Source organism: Podarcis tiliguerta, assembly GCF_965153285.1.
Source record: "Podarcis tiliguerta genome assembly, chromosome: Z".
Lineage (NCBI taxonomy): Eukaryota > Metazoa > Chordata > Lepidosauria > Squamata > Lacertidae > Podarcis > Podarcis tiliguerta.
In genome coordinates this window covers 13,169,372-13,187,958 of record NC_139553.1, presented here as the reverse complement: position 1 = coordinate 13,187,958, position 18,587 = coordinate 13,169,372, and the positions used below count along the sequence as shown (strand labels likewise).

The following is an 18,587-nucleotide window of genomic DNA, read 5'->3' as shown; positions in this document are numbered from 1 at the left end:
CGGGGGGGTTGTGGCCGGGGGAGAGTCCTGAGGGCCAGGCAGGGAAGCCTGGAGGGCCACATCTCGCTTAGAGGGCCTGTGGTTTCACCATTCCCGGGCTAATGATCTTTAAGGTCCCTACCAACTTGATGAGTCCATGAATGCAGGAGTGATAATAGGAAAGCAGAGCACTGAGGGGTGGGGCAGGGGAGGCACCCCATCACCAGAGGCTGTTTGGCTCAAGAAACAACGCGTCAAAAACACAACCCACACAGGCTTCACCATTTTCAAGCAGCCACTCTGCTTTAATGTTAGGGTGTCGTTTTTCAAGAAAAGTCTCTGTCCGAGTGAGAAGAAGCTGTGATCCCACTCCCAAATAACAACCAGAACAACCCACCCTACCAGCTCTGTTAGCACCATGGGTATTCCTAAAGGTTGGTGGTGTTAGATCAATGCAAGCCTGTTCCACAGGGAAGGGAGGGGAGAGTACACAACTACAGCAAAATGCAATAGGAAAGGCGTTCTCAAACTCAGCTTGGCCTGACCAGAGGGTGTGCAGGTGTGAGGAGGAGGCAGTATCCCAGAAGTGCATCAAGCCATGCCCTGATCTGTGGCGGAGGCCCAGGGAGTCACAGCAGGCTGCCTTCCTTGGCTGTGGATCCGGCAGAAATGCTCCTTCCCCCTACTCTGCCATCCAAAGCTTGAAAGTCCTGTCATAAGAGCATGTGGCGATCAGCTGTCCGTCCAGGGAGATGTCCAAGCCCATGACTTTGCCCTCGTGTCCTGCCAAGGTTTTCAGTGGGGATGAGCCTGGGTGCGTCCAGACCTTGGCTGTGTTGTCGTAAGCTCCAGTAAGCAGGAAGTTGCCATGATTTGCTGGGTGGCGGGAAAGAGAAAAATAACAGGAAGTGAGGAGGAGGACTAAGGAGGCAATACAGAGATTCACCACTTACAGCAGGGGTGAGGGACTACAACTCCCATCGTCCATGACCATTAGCTATGCTGGCTGGGGCTGATGGAGTTGGGAGTCCAACTACTTCCAGAGTGCTACCAGTTTCCCCAAAACCTTACCCAGAAGCCAACCATAAGCAGGGAACAGGGGGGATGCAGGAAGAGGGAGGGCGAGTGACAGAGCATACAGGCTATTCCCAAGAGCCAGTGTATTTGGGGAGGATGGGGAGCGGTATATATCCATGTCTTGGGAATCTATGTTGCACTTGGAAACCACAGACAAGGTACTTTTCAGCCCATTATATATCCTCAGTTTCTGGGGAAAGGCCATAGGAGCTGCAGAGACTTACGTTCAAACTTCACTCCGGTCACCAGGTTCTGATGGGCAGGGATGGTGTAGATGCACTTTCTCTGGCGGAGATCCCACACTTTACAGGTGTTGTCACCGCTGCCAGTGGCAATGTGGTACCTATGAGAAGTATGGGAGAGGAGGAATTTGGGTTTGCGTGCAAGGGGGTTGTTCCCAGCTTCAGCCCTATTCATAATCCTACATGATTATGAAAAAGCTTTAATAAAATATATTGAGGGAGGGGGGGAAGGCTATGCACCCATCATACATTTAAAGCACATGGCTTTTGCCAAAGAATCCTGGGAACTCTAGTTTACTAAGGGTATAAGCTCTGTGAGGGGAAAACTAAAGTTCCCAGGATGATTTGGGGTGGGAAATGTGCTTTGAATGTATAGTGTGCATGCAGACTAAATTAGTTCCATTAATTTCAATTAATCTACTCCAAGCAGAAGTTAGTTGTCTGTGTGTCAATATTAAGACCTGCACCCCAAGAGGGGATGGCAAATTGGTTCTTACCCATTAGGGGAAAAGTTGATCCCATAGATCTCCTTGAGATGACCCTCCAAAAACATGATACAACGCCCCGTGCGCAGATCCCACACGCGGCCAAATGCATCAAGGCCACTGAAAGGAAGAGGAAAATGTCAAACAATATTTTTCTCACACAAACCCCTTTCCCGTGCTTCCACTTTGAATAAGTGGCTTCACTTAAAGCCATTTTCGGATCTTCTTTCCTCTTTAGTTGTCACCTAGGCTGGATGCCTCTTAACATCACTAAACAGGAGCCAAAGGAGCTTCTGTGAACCACAGTTGTTAAACTGGAGCAAAGCCTTTCTGAAATGCAGCTCAGATTGCCTCCCATGTTACTACCACCTCCTGTCTGCAGATCCAAGGTTCTGCAAGCAGAACCCAGATCTGACCTACCTGGCAAATCACATGTAGCAAAGTCTAATTAGCACACTTTGTTTGTATAGATTTAGAATATTTATAATGCACTTAAATCAAAAAGTTATCTAAGAGGAGTACGAAAACTGTAGGTGAAACATAGCTAAAATCTGCAAAACAATTAAAAAGAAAAAATATACATAAAAGCCATTGGCATTATAAACACGCATAAAAATAAGTAGAACTTTAAAAATAAAGTAACTAAATTATGCACCTGGGTAGGCTTGCCCCCCCCCCCCCAAAAAAGGATCCAGCAGGTGCCTAGAACTATAAACAGTGGTACCTCAGGTTACATATGCTTCAGGTTACATACGCTTCAGGTTACAGACTCCGCTAACCCAGGAATAGTACCTCAGGTTAAGAACTTTGCTTCAGGATGAGAACAGAAATTGTGCTCCGGTGGCGCGGCAGCAGCGGGAGGCCCCATTAGCTAAAGTGGTGCTTCAGGTTAAGAACAGTTTCAGGTTAAGAACGGACCTCCGGAACGAATTAAGTACGTAACCAGAGGTACCACTGTAGCTTGCTTAATGTCAATAGGCAGGGAGTTCCAAAGCATAGTTATATGGCAATGAAGGATCGACTCAATTACAAACAAGCTAAAGCAAGAGCTGCCCAGATCAGAATTTGCAGATTTGGAACAATGATGGGGCAAATGTTAATATTACCCTAAACAGTTGAAACTTTTATTTTAATGTGTAGTATAAACTCAGGAATACAGTCAAGCTATTAGGAAGAAAGGAAGTTTCCTTGAAATGAATCAAAACATTGGTCCATCTAATTCAGTAGTGTCTACACTGACTGGCAGCTGCTCTCCAGGATTATAGACAGGGAGATAACTACAGGGGATTGAAGCTGCGAATTTCTCTAGACAGAGCAGACACTCTTATTTAAGCTATGGCCCCTCCCTCATTAGAATTTCCACCCTGTGACTTTTTAGCTGCAGGAGTGAAGACTTGAGTGGAATCTTCTGAAGGTAGAATCCCAACCAGTTCTCTCTCTTTTCTGGCATTTTAGAACTAGCAAGAATGAGCACCATTACTGACTGGCTGATACTCGCTCAGTAAAACCCCCAAGGAGGGTTAGGACTTGCACTTGCATGTAGATTTACCCAGTGGCAGAAAGGGAGCCGTCAACATGGAAGGCGATGTCGTAAACACCTTTGCTGTGCCCCTCCTGGTGCAAGATCTCCTCCTGAGCCTCCAGGTCCCACAGGCGCCAAGAGTGGTCATAGCTGCAGGGGGTGGGGAGGTGGAGAAGAGACAAAGACCCACGTGAATATCTCACAAGGCCCCAAGAGGTCCCCTCCCTGAAGTTCAAGCAGGTGGCTGGATTGTCTATCCTATCTCCACTCCAAGCTGAGACCATGGAATTAATCTAATCTGCCCCTGGCCCCCACAAACTTAGGCGATCAGCCAACTGATACAGGGATATGTGTAGCATTTAGGACACATAATTCAATTCCCTGCTCAGTTGCCAATCTCACTGAGGAAGTATTGGGATCTTCAACTGCAGCTCCCTCCCATTCTGACCTCTCACTTTCCATCTTGTGTAATGAGTGATGGGCTGAATGGAAAGAAGTAACATATCACACATAAAACACAACTGTTTTTCTATCAAAGACAGAATTCTTTCGAAGGTAACCAATGGCGGCGGCATTGCCAGTGGTGGCGAAACTACTAACAATGGAAGGCACTCCCTTTTCTTCCTTTCTGCCGCTCTCTGCTCTTCCTCCCTCTCCATCACATCATTTCCCTATTTATTCTCCTCCTTGCTACCCACAAGAAATTAGACCAGGTGCCACGTGTGGCCCTTTGGGCTGCACCCCCTCCTCTGACTTACCAGGTGGTGCCCAGAAACCTGCCAGAGGGATGCCATGCCACCCGGGCTACTCTCACTGTGTGTCCCTCGATGTCAGCCACTGGTTCATCACTGAAAGAAACACAACATCTCACGGCAAATTCTTGATGGTGCTGGCTGTCCCATAAGTGAGACTAAAATAAAGAGGCAGTTTGGAAAACACAAGAAGTACCAACAGTGGAAGACTGGCAGATGAAGATGATGGACTTTTCGGAGCTAGCAGACCTGACTGGAAGAGTCCGTGACCAGAAGGAGGAGGATTACCAGGAGGAATGGGTGAAATTTAAAGACTATTTAGTTAAATATGTTAAGTTAACTTAATTGGAAAAACTTGCAAATATCAGATAGGCTTAGGATTTAAATATGTAATGTGATGAATCAATATGTTTAATGCCGAATTGGGAAGAAAGAAAGATGCTAAGTGATTAAGTTAATTTTATAAGAATATTGGATTTGGAAAACCGTTAAAATGATATACACTGAAATTCAACCAGGGGAATCAAAGGGCGGTCAAAAAAGAAGGGAAACCCCTGACTGCTCAAGCAGAGCAGTTGTGGCTCAGTGGTAGACAAACTCTGCAGGCAAAAGAATCCCAGATTCAATCCCTGGGGTCTCAAAGTACAGCTGGGAAATCCTCCCACCTGAAACTGTGGAGAGCCACTGCCTGTCAGAGCAGACAACAGTGGTCTTGAGAGGCAATTAGTCTGGCTTGCTATAAAGCAGCTTCCTATGGGGTTGTATTCAATTAAGTTCATTTCAGAGCAGACCCAGTGAAATTACTGAACCTAGGTTAACCATGTCCATGCATTTCAATGGGTCTACAATCCTGTGTTCCAAAAGAAAGTGACCGGATAGTGAAACAGTGACCTCATTGGCAGAGGGGAATCTTAATACTTCCTCAAGTATCAGAGTTACTAGACCAGCTCCACTTACTGTAGCCGCTATCTTCAGTTGGATTGAGCCCCCTTGCTGCTGGAATGATCCAGTCCTGAACACGCAACCCTGACTTTCTTAAATAAAAGGTGAAGGAACTCAGGGAACTCCAGAAGGAAGCCTAACCCAGTGGGGTTTGAATTTGACATCAATATAACAAGCCACAGAGTGGTCCCAGAACAACACATTTTAAAACTTGTCCCTTTTGTGGCCGTGTCTTTACCTGCCCCATATTATACAAGATGTCAGGGGTGAGGCAGGTGCGGCTTGGCAAAAATGGCCCTATGGGCCATATCAGCTTCCCGGCCAGGCCCAGTCAGGCCCATGGGCCACAGGTCCCTCACTGTTGCAAAAGAGGGTCTCGAGTTCAACAGGTGGGAGAAAATCTATCACTAAATATGAGTCTGAGCAAAAGATTCCTGCATTGCAGGGGGTTGGATTCAATGACCCTCGTGGTCCCCTCCAACTTGACAATTATATGATTCTATGACCTCACAGGCACCCAAGACTGACAGAAGGAGTGTGAATTTACCGCCACTGATGCTTCTACCCACAGCAACAGTATCTGGCAGAAATAAACCTCTTCCCTGAGGCCCAATTAAAGAATCTGCTCTCTCTCTCTCTGTGTTTCCTTGGATAAGGCACTGACAAAATCAACGGCCTTCCCCAAGAGTCACAGTGCCTTGACTGTTGGAACAAACCCAGCTTGTCTGGGTGCTACTAACAGGGACATAGCAAGACAAGAGGTGTAAAATGTAAGACAAGTATGACATGGGGGAGAAGTGGGAAACCCCACCACCACCTCACAGTTTGGGCCGGGGGCACAACCAATAAGCCAAGCAAACTCGTGTCTCTATAAAGCTTTAGAAACAGTAACACAGAAAAGAAGCCTCATTATATGGAGAGAGGGGCACTGCTGGATCAGGCCCCAAAAGCACCCATGGCAAAATAACTCTGGGAACTATAGTTCACCCACACAGGACTATAATTCCCAGCACTTGTAACAAACTACAGCTCCCAGGATTCTTGGGGGGGGGGGGGAGCCACATGCTTTAAAAGTATGGTGTGGTCATGCCCCTGCCTCAGTCACTTGTGTTAGCTTTTTGTTTGTTGCAGAAGGAAGTTAAACAGGAAGCCATTCTCTGGGCTGCTTTAATATTTTTCTCTACCACCCACAGCAGCCAATAAAATAAGGAAGGGAAGGCAACTGATTTTCCTGGGCCCAGGCCTACCTTTCAAGACTCCAGAGTTTGACAGAGCCATCCGCTGCGCATGAAGCCAGGTTAACGTCCTTCTTGTCCAGGGAGATGGTTGCCTTGGGGTGAAAGACAATGGCTCCAACGTTGGTGTTGTGCCCTGGGGAACAGACAAGACAGACAGTTTGAGAGCCAGCCAATTTAAAGCTTGCTTCCTCTGTCTGGGCCTCTTCCTATTGCTCCGAAGAGACTCTTTGGGAATCACTCCAAATTTAGCTTTTGTGCTAAAGCAGGGGTGGGGAAGCTTGGCCCTGTAAGCCAAACGTGGCTCTCAAGACCTTCCACTTTGGTCCCTTGGCACTCTCCCCACACTAATTCACTCTTTCCCCTCAGGCCACACACTTCACTGTCCCTGCTTCACGCCCTTCTTGAGTGTCTTCTGCCAGCCTGGATTGCATCCTTGAATTCTGAAAATGACTCTGGCTGGCCTGAATGGAGGATGGCTGCATGCCAATAGTGGGAGGGGCCAAAAGCAAAAGAAGATGGAGCAACAAATGCAGCTTTTCCCTTTGTACAGTAGGCTACCTGCCTTCACACTCCCATTTCTAGTCTCCTTCCAGACCTGATCAGAATTCAAGGACACATTCCACCCAAGTAAAAACACTTAAGGAGGGTGCCAAGCAGGGTTGGTGCAGTTGAAGAGAATCCCAAGGGCCAGAGAGGCTGTGAGGGCCACATGTGGCTCACAGGCCTGACGTTCCCAAGCCCTGAATTAGTCAGCAGCTAAGCAGTGGGCCTACAGGATATGACTCCCAACACTGATTATTAGAGTCTAGGCTGTCTTCGAGAAAGGAATGCCATCTCACCCAAGCCCAAGGTGGAAAAAAGAAGAAGAAGAGGTTTGCACAGCACCACTCTCAAAATTCATAGCCTCCCACCCATGTAGCCTTATGCTCCTAGTCAGCCATATAATTGCTCCAGTCATTTGAGGGAAGATAAGAGAAAAGAAGGTTGTTTTGGCAATGGGTGCGGTGGGAAACAGTTACGATACCTCGCAAAGTGTGAATGAGATTACAATCCGGCACTGACCACAGCTTACAGAGGCCGCTCCTGGGAGAGGAAAGGCAGAAGGAAAACTGACTGGCATTTTATTTTATCTTAAAATGTTTTCAATACCTTGTCTTTCTGTTTTACAAACAAAACCAACCAAACAAAACCAATCAAGGAAGCTAAGAGTAAAAAAAAATCAAAAACATATAAACACCAAGCAAAATTCAATAGCAACACACACGCCAGTTGCAAGATAACAAGTCTAAAAACAAAACAGAAGATAGCAAGTTTAAAAACAACCTTCAACAAAATGATAAAATGCACCCACAGCACTATCACTTTCTAAATACCCCCACAATAGCCTTCCAGAGCTTGCTAATTGCCGGCCTTGAACAATATTACTTTCGGGATCCCTTCCAGTGCTACAATTTTATGAGTCTATGACTGCCCTCAACGGCTCAGGCAGCCTCTCCTGTGCACTATAGGAGAACTTAGCAGGATTGGGAGGGAAATAATGAAAAGCAGAATAAAGTTTACCAGCAAGCTGTAGCCAGGAGCTTGGAGTTGGGGCTGAAGTTGCAATAGGAGATAGGGCGGTCATCCCCAATTTGGCTGCAGAAATTATTCAAAGACTGAAAGAAAAACAAAAAACTAAAGATAATATTTTGCCACCAGAGGAACTGAGGGGCTCACTAAAATGAGATGGCCCTGAGGTGGTAAAGAAAAGAGATGATGTTTCCTGCCCAGGCTGCTCCCCCACCTCACCCCCAGTAGTGTTTTCTACTGAGCTGAATTGTTGGGCCCATTTAGTGCAATGTTACGTGCTCTGAACTGGCAGCTGAATTCCAAGCAACCAGCAGAAATCTTTCCTTGTCCAGGTGTCCTTGGAGATGGAGATGCCAGGGAGTCAACCTGGGATCATCCACATTCAAAGCATTTACCATTGAACTATGCTGAGGAGGAGCAGAGGCACAGAAGCCTTCTGCAAGCTCATTTGAACCTCTGCATCTCGGGGGCCTTCTGAGCTGCAGCAGCCCAGTGCCCAGAACTTTTAAGTCATAGCAGAGATGGGTCCCACTTACCCTTAGAGATTTGTGCAGCTCCTGTTTCTGGGATGTCCGTGTGGCCTCAGGGACCTCCTTGAGCAGCCGGGCCTCCTCCAATCGCTTCATTGCCCTGTGAAGGGGACAAAAATTAATGTAATCAGGTCTTGCCCATATTCAACCCTTGCAGAAGCCTGCAAGTTGTGATGGTGACAATTCTTCTGTCATGTGCAGAAGGTGGGTGGGTTTGAAATCCCCCATTTCTCAACCATCACCACCACTCTAGTTAGGGACAACAGATATACAAGGCCTCATCAATGTATGCATTAGCATTTCTCAATCCCAGCCCCTTACCGAGGGAGAGAGTAGTTGGCAATCCACAGTCTGGCTGTCTTCAAAGTATTTGGTCCTTCGTGGTACCAGGTTTGCTGATACTAAGACAAAGGAAACATTAAAGGGGTGGGAATCTCTTGTGAGACTTGGCTAGTATAGTGGGCACACATTTATAGCTAAGGGGAAAGGTCAGAGCCCAGTGGGAAAGTGTGAGCTGTGCATACAAAAGGTCCTAGGATTTGTGAAGACTCCCATTTGAAACCCCAGAGCTGGTGTCACTCATAACACACTTTAAAAATTATTACCTCCTCTTTTGATTTCTTGGACTTCTCATCATCTTTTTTGGTCTTCTTCAATGCGTCCGTACCAACCACGGACAGAATATTACGTAGCCTGTTGAGAAATAAAGTAAAGATTAAATTGCCTTTGTTTATATGAGTCACATCAATGAACTGGAAAAGGAAGTGAGAGCAAGTCAATTTCATCCTCTCTCACCTCTCCCTCCTTTCTGCAGGGCCCTCTCCAAAAAGTGTGATAGGCTCCCCGAGGGCTCGTAAGCAGGCCTTGACCTCAGAGTCATCTGTGGAAACATTGATTTGCCTGGCCCGCTTCCGGCGCTCAAACTCTGCCAGGACCTCTGCCTGGCGCTCACTGATGTGCTCTTCCAAGTCAAAAACTTCTCCTGATCATAGTAGAAAGCCAAAAGTTATAGGAAATACAACCCCAACAGGACCCTACAAAGCCTCAACACTTGACCCTCATTTCGTACGTTTGCTTCATTCCAATGAAGCTACAAGCAAAGAGCAACAATATGTGGTATACGTTGTGTCACCTCTCTGTGCTCCTTGAGTGTCCAGGTCAAAGCTTATGTTATCAGTGAGGCCTGTGGCTTAAGACTTTGATCTACACCCCTCTTTTCAGCCAAAAGTGGCTCCCCAAATGGCTTAAAATCAAAATTCATACAAAGGCACAATGTAATTAAGGTATTGCTTGGGGGGGGGTTAAGAGAGCACAATCTCTTATGGCCACTGGCAGCACACATTTTTATATCCAGAGGGAACAAAAAGGACCTGTAGATGGGCAGCAGCTAGCCAACAACCATTTCCTCCCCTGAAATGAAACCTAAGCAGAGTGTACCCACATTGATCTGCTGCCACCTGTGACACTCCTTCTCATCTAGTGTTTTGCTCCTTGCCACACCTATCTAGACCTAGATTATAAGACCTCAGGGCAGGGATTTGTCTCTTGCTTTCTCCTGTAAAGAACTACAGTGGTACCTTGTGTTGCGAACCGTCCCCCTTACGAATTCTTTGGGTTACACACTCCACTAACCCGGAAGTAGATGCCCCTCGCTGCGAACTTTGCCCCAGGATGCGAGCAGAAATCACGCTCTGGTGGTGCGGCAGCAGCGGGAGGCGCCATTAGCGGAAGCGCGCCTCATGTCACGAGCGGTTTCCGGTTACTAACGGACCTCCGGAAAAGGTTAAGTTTGTAACCAGAGGTACCACCGTATGTATAACAGATAGCATCCCTGGGATAAAGATAGCCTGGTCACATTTATCCATGGACTGATTACTGTAATGCACTGTACTTGGGGCTGTCTTTGAAGATTGCTTGGAAACTACAGTTAAAGCAAATAAATGGGACTGGTCATGTGGAACCTATTTTGCCTGTCCAAAAGAGATACACTGGATTAAAGTTCATTGCCAAGCTCAAGCCAAAGTGCAGATTTTGACCTACAAAGCCCCAGATGGGTTGGGGCCAGGCTAGTTGACAGATTACTTGTTCCCGCATGAACCCACCCAAACATTAATATCTATTCTAGGTCCTACCACCCTTGGAAGTATGGTGGACAATGACACAGGCTTCTTAGTTGTGGCATTCTGTCAGCACCAGGTGAATGCCTTCTTTGCTTGCACAGACTTTTAAGATGTTCTACTGCAGCACGTGGTTTTATGTCAGCATCTCGTTTAATCTCCATTATGCTGTGTAATGTTTTAGTGTGATTTGTTTTAAAGGACTTCCTGATTTAATTGTAATTTTAGTATTGAACTGTGAGCTCTGAGAGCATTTGCTGAAAACGACCTGCTTACAAGCATTCTAAACAAATTATCAGCCCCACTTAGCTGTTCTTCCCTCCATCCTTTTCCTTCCATCTCCCAGTCAGCTCATTACCATCTCTTACCACTGGTGATATTGATGTTGCCAGCCTCAATAGCTGCTTTGACCGCATCTTTGCCCATCATCCCAGATTCCCCTTTGAGAAGACGCTCTCGCTCTTTCTCCTCCAAGCTCCCATAGAAAATCGGGCCTTTCTTGGCTGGAGGAGCATCCCCTTCATCTGAAGCCTTTGTTTTTGAACCCTGCAAGAAGGAAACTCAGCAGTAGCCTACATGGAGAAGTAAGAGAGCAAATGTGGGTTTCCCCCCACCTGCTATCATAGGCTGGCTTGATGCAGAGAACTGGGGAAGAAGGTTCAGAGCCAGAGGGACAGTGATGCATGGTCAGAGGGAGAAGAGGCAACAGGCTTTAGTGAGCAGGAAGAGACTTGGGGCAGAGAGCAGTCCAGACTGAGGCAGAAAAGGAGGCTGTAAAGGAATAGGGCCAAAAGGCAGCAACCAGCTCCCCTCCCCCTATACTCCTGACTCATGACATCTGCCCACATCTGACAGCCCCCACCCCATCAAACAGTACATGAGACAATTTTGTTTTGAATCCCAGCATACTGTTAATCATTAAGGCTAAAACCCTAAGCCCACCTCTGTGGGAGTTAGCCCTACTGAACTGAATAGGACTTTCTTCTGAGCTAACATGGTTAAGGATTATACTGTTTGGTAATATATTTATTACAGTGACTAACATAAAATATTCCACAGGAACAGTCATATTAGTCCATGAGTATCATGCTACTTTAAAAGCAAAGGACTGTATCCATATCTCACTCTGAGTGGGCCCACTAAAACTAAGGGGCTTGAATTGGTTATGTCTATTCATTTCAGTGGGTCTGCTCTGTGTAGAGATAGCACTGGATACAATACACACACACACACACACACACACACATATATATTCTGCCATAATCTTCATGGACTACAAGTCCACTCTAATAGGTGGTTTTGCAACAACAACGTTTGTTAGTCTTTAAGGTGGCAAAGAATGCCTTGTTATTTTAATGCAGCAGAAATATTAGAAATCTTAAAGCATAACATTCTGCCTTTTGTGGCAGAAGCCGAAGCGTTGAGTTGCACCCAACTCAGCTCCACTGAAAGAGTAGAACCACTGAAATTAACAGCCGCAAGCGAGTCATATTCATTAATTCAAATGAGTCCAACCTTGAATTGAGCTTTAGTTGGATACAATCCGTTACGCTTTAAAAACTTTTACTACCGACGTGAGGTTACGTTAGTCACTGCAGTAAATAAGTAGACACTGGCGTCTATTTCAAACAGATTTTTCATTTTATCATTTCTATGAAAAGATACACGTTTTTTAAACTAAGAAACCACATTATATCCCAGTTTCAAGCTCCCTGCCTTATTCACCACGGCGATCCGCGACGCAGCCATGGCGCTTTCCCAACTCCTCCTCTCAGACCGGGGCTCTGTAGTGGGGGAATCGCACACAACGGGCTCCCCACAAACACTTCCGGCACAGCGGCTTCCCCCGCCCCCGCGGAGCGCCACAGCCAATGATGCCTTTCCATTCCATCCCGGAGAGCGGGTCGCTCTAGCCTGCCTGGGAGCTCTATGGTTATGCGGAGCGAGACCTTCCGGGTTGCTGGCCGGCGACGTGGGGCATGGTGGGATCTAGCCTCTGGCGTTGGCGTCTGAACTAGAGGTGCAGGTGAAGAAAAGAGCGGGTTGCTGTTGCGCACGCGCGGAAGAGCCGCGGGGGGAAAAGGTGTACTTGCAAGATGCTGCGGCGGAAACCGACGCGGCTTGAACTGAAGCTGGACGACATCGAGGAGTTCGACGGCGCCCGCAAGGAACTCGAGGTGGGTGGGTGGTTGCGGGACGGCGAGGCGCTCCTTGCCCACCTTTCTTCGGTGGTGGTGTTGTTGTTTGCGCACTCTGCACATGCTTTGTTGTTGTTTAGTCATTTAGTCGTGTCCGCCTCTTCTTGACCCCATGGACCAGAGCACGCCAGGCACTCCTGTCTTCCACTGCCTCCCGCAGTTTGGTCAAACTCATGCTGGTAGCTTCGAGAACACTGTCTAACCATCTCGTCCTCTGTCGTCCCCTTCTCCTTGTGCCCTCCATCTTTCCCAGCATCAGGGTCTTTTCCAGGGAGTCTTCTCTTCTCATGAGGTGGCCAAAGTATTGGAGCCTCAGCTTCACGTTCTGTCCTTCCAGTGAGCACTCAGGGCTGATTTCCTTAAGAATGAATACGTTTGATCTTCTTGCAGTCCATGGGACTCTCAAGAGTCTCCTCCAGCACCATAATTCAAATGCATCAATTCTTTGGCGATCAGCCTTCTTTATGGTCCAGCTCTCACTTCCATACATCACTACTGGGAAAACCATAGCTTTAACTATACGGACCTTTGTTGGCAAGGTGATGTCTTAGAGATTCTCTTGTCCTTGCTCTCTCTTTTCTTTTTTAAAAAGCTGTTTCTCCTCACAAGGGGAGTAGCCATCCTGTTTGTTATTGAGCTGCCCGGCCCAGGCTGCTCTGTCCCACTCAGGAGGGTACTGAGTATAGTAAACAGGCGGTGAGGTAGAGCGACCCGCTGGGGTTGGATGCAATTCCCCCCTCCTACTGTTCTTACTTGGGTGAAACTTGCAGAACCAAGCTTATAAAATTATTCACAGTATGGAGAAAGAACACTGGCTCCTCAGGGCTGATATTTGCTTGTTTTAATATAAGGTTGTTGGCTGGGGAAAGGTCGCAGCTCAGTGGCAAAGGGTTTTCTTTGCATTGAGCAGGTCCCAGGTTCAATTGTGAGTACTGTATCCCCAAGTAAGTCTGGAAGAGCCTTCCAGGGTGGATAATACTGAGCTAAGTGGATCCAATGGTCTGACTCGGTAAAAGGCAGCTTCCTGTGTTCTATGTTAGATGATCATAAGCTCAGCTGTAAAGCATTTCCTTTGCATGCAGAAGATCCCAAGTTCAGTCTCCCAGGTAGGGCTGGGAGACTCCCTGCCTGAAATCCTGCAATATTGTTGTTAGAGTAGACAATACCGAGCAAGATGAAACAATGGTCCAATTTGGTATAAAACTGCTACCTGTATTCCTGTGCAAGAAGGTGTGTTTGTGCGTGCACAGTAGCAGATCTAAATGCCAAATGATTCTTGAGGTTGCCTTCATGTTAGCACCCTGCACTCACAAGTAAAGGTCTTTGGCCCCTTTCTGTGGCAGAACCTTTTGACAGCTTGCAGTGTCTTAAATCTGAAAGCAAAGAATCTGATACATTGCAGCTATATTTGAAAAAGAAAACATGTCATGGGTGGAGGAGGCACACATGTGATTGTCCTGGAGTAGTTTTCTTTAATCATTCTTCCCATTTGTTTCCACAGAGTCGTAGGAAGCGTGAGGAGGTGGATGTGGTGGGAGGCAGCGATGGTGAAGGTGCGCTGGGACTCAGCACTGATCATAAGAGCCGGGAGCAGATGATACATGACCGGATTGGCTACAAACCCCAGCCCAAACCAAACAACCGTTCATCTCAGTTTGGGAACTTTGAGTTCTAGAGCCCAAAGGGTGGACAGTGGCAGTGCCTGGTACCTGTGAGCTTCGGAAGAAAGCAGGAATTTGTTTCAGAAGCCCAACAAACTCTGTTTAGAAATAGCAGAAGAGACTGAGCTTCTCTCCTCTAGGTTTTAAACGGGAGTTCCTCCTCCAAGCAGAGCAAGTCTTGCTTTCCCTACAAAGATGGGGTCTCTTACTTGATGGTTTCTTTTGTGCAACCTTGCTAGGCTGCCGTGCTTAATAAAATGTTTGTTTTTAACTTTGCATGCTTCATTGTATAAACATAGATGGGCATTTTTACTTATGAAAGAGACCTTGAGCCTTGCTGACGGGTGCCGTAACAGAAGTGAAATTGAGCAATTTTTATTTTTTTACTTTGAGGTGGTTTTAGAGTGGGTTTATTTACAACTGAGAGGCCCTAGATTATTAGCGGAAGAGCACAGACTGGATATGCAGGTGGTCCCAGGCTGAACTGCTGACATTGCCAGTTAAAAATGCTTCTGAGTTGCCAGCCTGGGAAATGACCATTTGCTGCCTGTATCCCTGGAGTAGACAAGGAGTGCGGAAGCTGTGGTCCTCCAGACGGTGCTGAATCCTAGCTCTCATCCTCCCTGACCATTGAAATAGGCTGGCTGACATTGATAGGAATTAGGAGTTCACCATTGTCTGGTGGACAGTGGCAGAATTTCGCCTGCTTTAGAGTGGACTGAACTGAGTTAGGTGGACAAAAAGTCTGACTTTGAAGCAAAATTGATTTGGGGGGCAATCACACTATATTCCTCATCTTTCTCACACAAAGATGGAGTTGACCACGGTTATGACCAATATGCTTTTATTTGCGGGGTGAAACAAGGTACCAAGATCTACTTGCTACAGAGATGCTCCAAAGATGCAGGAGGTGTTAGTATTTGAGAATCTCCCCCTCCCCCTTTTGTCTTGGGAAGTAGGCATTCTCTCTAAAGCTGCTGCATACTGACAAATTAATCTTCCTGCAAAACAGTATGCCACAAGAGGCTGCCTTATAAGTCCATGGGTTGCAATAAAATCTGCTCCTGCCTTTTGTGCTTGAATTCTGTGTGATCCATTCATAAGCAGTAGGCTATAGCCAATGCTAGTCCTACTCAGAGTAGATCCACTGAAATTAATGAATGAGACTAACTTGGGTCCATTAGTTTAATTGGGTTTACTGATTAGAACAAGTGATAGCTGCTAATGGTTTTCTGCAAAGAATTCTGGGAGCTGCAGTTTGTTAAGGGTGCTGAGAGTTGTTTTAGTAAACACAGCTGATTTTTGGTTCTTGCCAATAAACTGAGTAGCATAAAAATTATAGCGGGGATCAAACACTGGAGAGAAATCACAAAAACAATAATCCTAATAACATCTTTTGTCTTCAGAATTGACGGGTAAATCTCAGTCTAACGAGCTCAAACAAAGGGAGCAGGGAAACTTCTATTATTGTTAGCAGGCAGGTCTGGTTCTGGAGTTGGGTGGCCTAACAGTGAGGGAGGTTTCTATTAAAGCCATGTAAAAAACAACGACCTACTTGATGTTTAGAACATTTGATGTTTCTCAGTCCTCTCCCTGGAGGAAAAAAGATTCAGTTACATTAAAAGGCAGCCATGGCTCCCCTCCACCCCACCCCAGTGTTGGGAGCAATAGGCCTCAGCAACCTGTGTAGATGCTGGAAGGTTTATAAGAAGTAGGTGCTGAGAGAGATGGAGAGAAACAATCTCTATTCAACTACAAAAGCCCTCACAGCATCCACCAGGCTTTGGCCAACAGTCACAAGAAAGCATCACACCATCCCTTCAAGCAGCCATAACAGTCTCTGGATTGCTTGGCGTTGGCAATGCACATGTTCTTCAGCCACTCGCGGAAGAGGTCCTTGTCCTTCAGCACTAAGAACTGTCCCAGAACCACATACGCCTTGTCAAAGTTTTTGTCTTCCAGCTTCCTGCCAAGTACATCTCCAATGCCAACTAAAGTACCAAGAGACTTGTCCCCTATGGGCTCTGCCACGAAGTCCTGATGCTTCTGACTGGTGGTCATGTTGCCTGGAGCTCTGCCTGCTCTCTTGTCTCAACCACTGCTCCCACCAAAGGGTGCTGAGAGTGGTTAGAAGACCCACTAGTCTCACAGAGCTACAATTCCCAGAGTTCCCTGGGATTGATAAACCGCTCTGGAAGCAGAAAAGGGGTTCTCAGCCCTCTTAGCAAATCAGTTCTCAGGATTCTTTGAGGGAAGCCATGACTATTTAAAACAATAGTGTTTTAAATGTGTTTTGTGAATGTGGCCAGTATATATAAGGAGGCATCATCAAAATCTATCTCCTGCACATGGTTCAAAAAATGTTTTGACACCGAAATGCATGAAAGATGCTGGCCTAAAAAATAAAATAAAGACACTGTTAGGATATTTCCGTGCCACCTTAAAAGGGAGCAGGATGTTTGTGTCATAGCCTGCGCATTTCCTGTTCACAGGATGTTTCTGTTGTGTCTATGCTTTCATTTTCTCTCTGTGCCTGAGACACCAAAGCAGACAGTCATGTTTTCTTTGTTCTGACCAACGCTGAATAAACTTGTAAATAATGCTCTCCTGCGTGCATCTTTCGCTGTGTGAATTCTGCTGATAGAGTGTGCATCAGCTCTGGAATGTGGCAAGCTATTTCTGGAGCTCGTGTCGCTAATTGCTGATACTGCGTGTCTACGGGAGATCGATGGACGTCCGGAGACGACGTGGAGTCATGATGGACTTTGTCTCCCTGGCAGTATCCCAACGGACACTAGCTTCGTGGTACTGCTAGGTGCTTTGAAACATTCCACACACATCCATAATTTCTATATGATACATTCTGCTTTATTAGTTACATACACAGACTGTTCATCTGTACTTATATAATGTTATCAGATGGGCAATCTCAAACTGGATTTAATGTACATCTGCCATAGAATATTTTGCTAGAAGAGAGAGACAAGTCTGAAAATACATTGAAAGGCACCATTGTTTATTGGGCACAGTGAGGTATACAGCACCAGCGACACAATTCTTTAGCAAGTAAAATGAGGCCCCAACTGCACCATATGTTTAAAGCAATATCGCATTGCTTTAAGCAGTCATGATTTCCCCAAAGAATCTTGGGAAATTCAATTTGTTATGGGTGCTGCAGTTGTTAGGAAACCCCTAGTCCTCTAATAGCTACAATTCCCTGAGTGGTTTAACAGTCAATCCTTTTAGCATGGGAACTTTGGGAGTTGTAACTCTGTGAGGTGAAAAGGGGGTCTCCTAGCAACTCTCAGTACCCTTAACTGAGGTTCACAGGATTTTTTGAGAAGCCATGACTGTTCAAAGGGGGCAACTGGCAAGTTGAAGGCTCGGAGGTGGGAGGAAGCTGGAGGCCTCAAGTACACCCATGAAAAGCCTTTCTTGCAACTTCTCATGAGAACATTGTGGATCTTCACTCTCAGAGCTACCACACTTCCACCAAAGGCACCCCATTCACAGAACATGCCAAGCAGTACTTGCCTGGGCAGAAATAGGTTTGTGGACCGATGGCGGGAAGCAAGTAGAGAAACAGAAGCAGGCAGAAGAAAAAGGCTGGAATGTAGCTGCCGCCAAGCACATATTGCTGAAATCACATGTTAAATGCACATAAGATTCAAATTGCCTGTTTTGTTTTACTTCCAGTTATACATAAGATATAAGCCAAGATTAGGCACACTAGAAGAGACTGGTTTCCTCCCATCTATATAAAATGAAAGTTTAGGTCTCCTAAAGCTGGGAGCACACTGATACTATCATTAGGGCAGAGGTGGGGAAATCTGTGGCCTTGCAGATGTTGGGACTCCAGCTCCCATCAGCAGCACAGCCCCTGGTCAGAAATGATGGGAACTTTTGTGCAGCAGTACCTGGTGGGCCCAAAGGTTTCCCATCCCTGTACTCTAGTATGAGCATCTTGCCTGTAAAGAGATGATTCAGAGGTTGGATGCTGCTTACACATAGCTCAGTTACCTACCATCTACTATAGACTTTCACCTTTTCAAATGACTTAGTGTATAGTGAAATGTTAAAAACACATAAAACACAGCATAGACCCGGGGAAGCCATTTGACTGTGACATTTAAACTAGGACACAGTTTGTTTGCTTCATGCTAAAGACAGACTGCATGCAGAAATTCTGTAATAACCTTACATCTCACTTTATAAAGTTACTAACTTTACTTACACAGTATTATTCATTTGGGGCATGTAGTGATCTTGGATGAA

At 46.3% G+C, this 18,587-nt stretch overlaps 3 protein-coding genes across 4 annotated transcripts; 1 reads left to right on the top strand and 2 right to left on the bottom strand.

Moving 5' to 3' along the window:
- Window positions 1-256: 256 nt before the first annotated feature.
- PRPF4 (pre-mRNA splicing tri-snRNP complex factor PRPF4) lies at window positions 257-12,303 on the bottom strand. 2 transcript variants are annotated; one of them, XM_083423798.1, is made up of 14 exons: window positions 12,170-12,303; window positions 10,822-10,999; window positions 9,132-9,318; window positions 8,942-9,029; window positions 8,658-8,737; window positions 8,343-8,436; window positions 7,798-7,892; window positions 7,262-7,320; window positions 6,247-6,370; window positions 4,064-4,153; window positions 3,333-3,455; window positions 1,796-1,903; window positions 1,281-1,399; window positions 257-855 (listed from the first exon to the last, which is right to left on the bottom strand). In XM_083423798.1, the coding sequence occupies exons 1-14, from the start codon at window positions 12,200-12,202 to the stop codon at window positions 662-664; spliced, it is 1,572 nt and encodes a 523-aa protein (XP_083279924.1). In that variant the 5' UTR covers window positions 12,203-12,303; the 3' UTR covers window positions 257-661. The 2 variants fall into 2 exon arrangements, with proteins under 2 accessions (XP_083279924.1, XP_083279925.1); XM_083423799.1 differs by having other exon boundaries at window positions 12,179-12,281.
- A 70-nt stretch (window positions 12,304-12,373) lies between these two features.
- Window positions 12,374-14,583, top strand: CDC26 (cell division cycle 26). The gene is made up of 2 exons (XM_083424164.1): window positions 12,374-12,630; window positions 14,153-14,583. Exons 1-2 carry the CDS (start codon window positions 12,550-12,552, stop codon window positions 14,324-14,326), a joined length of 255 nt encoding a protein of 84 aa, XP_083280290.1. The 5' UTR covers window positions 12,374-12,549; the 3' UTR covers window positions 14,327-14,583.
- Window positions 14,584-15,139: 556 nt separating this feature from the next.
- On the bottom strand, window positions 15,140-16,721 carry LOC310669692 (barrier-to-autointegration factor-like). Its single transcript, XM_083424163.1, has one exon. The coding sequence runs from the start codon at window positions 16,371-16,373 to the stop codon at window positions 16,107-16,109; it is 267 nt and encodes an 88-aa protein (XP_083280289.1). The 5' UTR covers window positions 16,374-16,721; the 3' UTR covers window positions 15,140-16,106.
- Window positions 16,722-18,587: the final 1,866 nt, after the last annotated feature.

Coding starts and splice junctions, on each gene's coding strand:
- CDC26 (XM_083424164.1), top strand. CDS start 12,550: ATGCTGCGGCGGAAACCGACGCGGCTTGAACTGAAGCTGGACGACATC. Junction 12,631..14,152: donor GCGCCCGCAAGGAACTCGAG/GTGGGTGGGTGG, acceptor TTGTTTCCACAG/AGTCGTAGGAAGCGTGAGGA.
- PRPF4 (XM_083423798.1), bottom strand. CDS start 12,202: ATGGCTGCGTCGCGGATCGCCGTGGTGAATAAG. Junction 9,319..10,821: donor CAACATCAATATCACCAGTG/GTAAGAGATGGT, acceptor TACTATGATCAG/GAGAAGTTTTTGACTTGGAA. Junction 7,321..7,797: donor CTCCTGGCTACAGCTTGCTG/GTAAACTTTATT, acceptor TTCCTCTCCCAG/GAGCGGCCTCTGTAAGCTGT.
- LOC310669692 (XM_083424163.1), bottom strand. CDS start 16,373: ATGACCACCAGTCAGAAGCATCAGGACTTCGTGGCAGAGCCCATAGGG.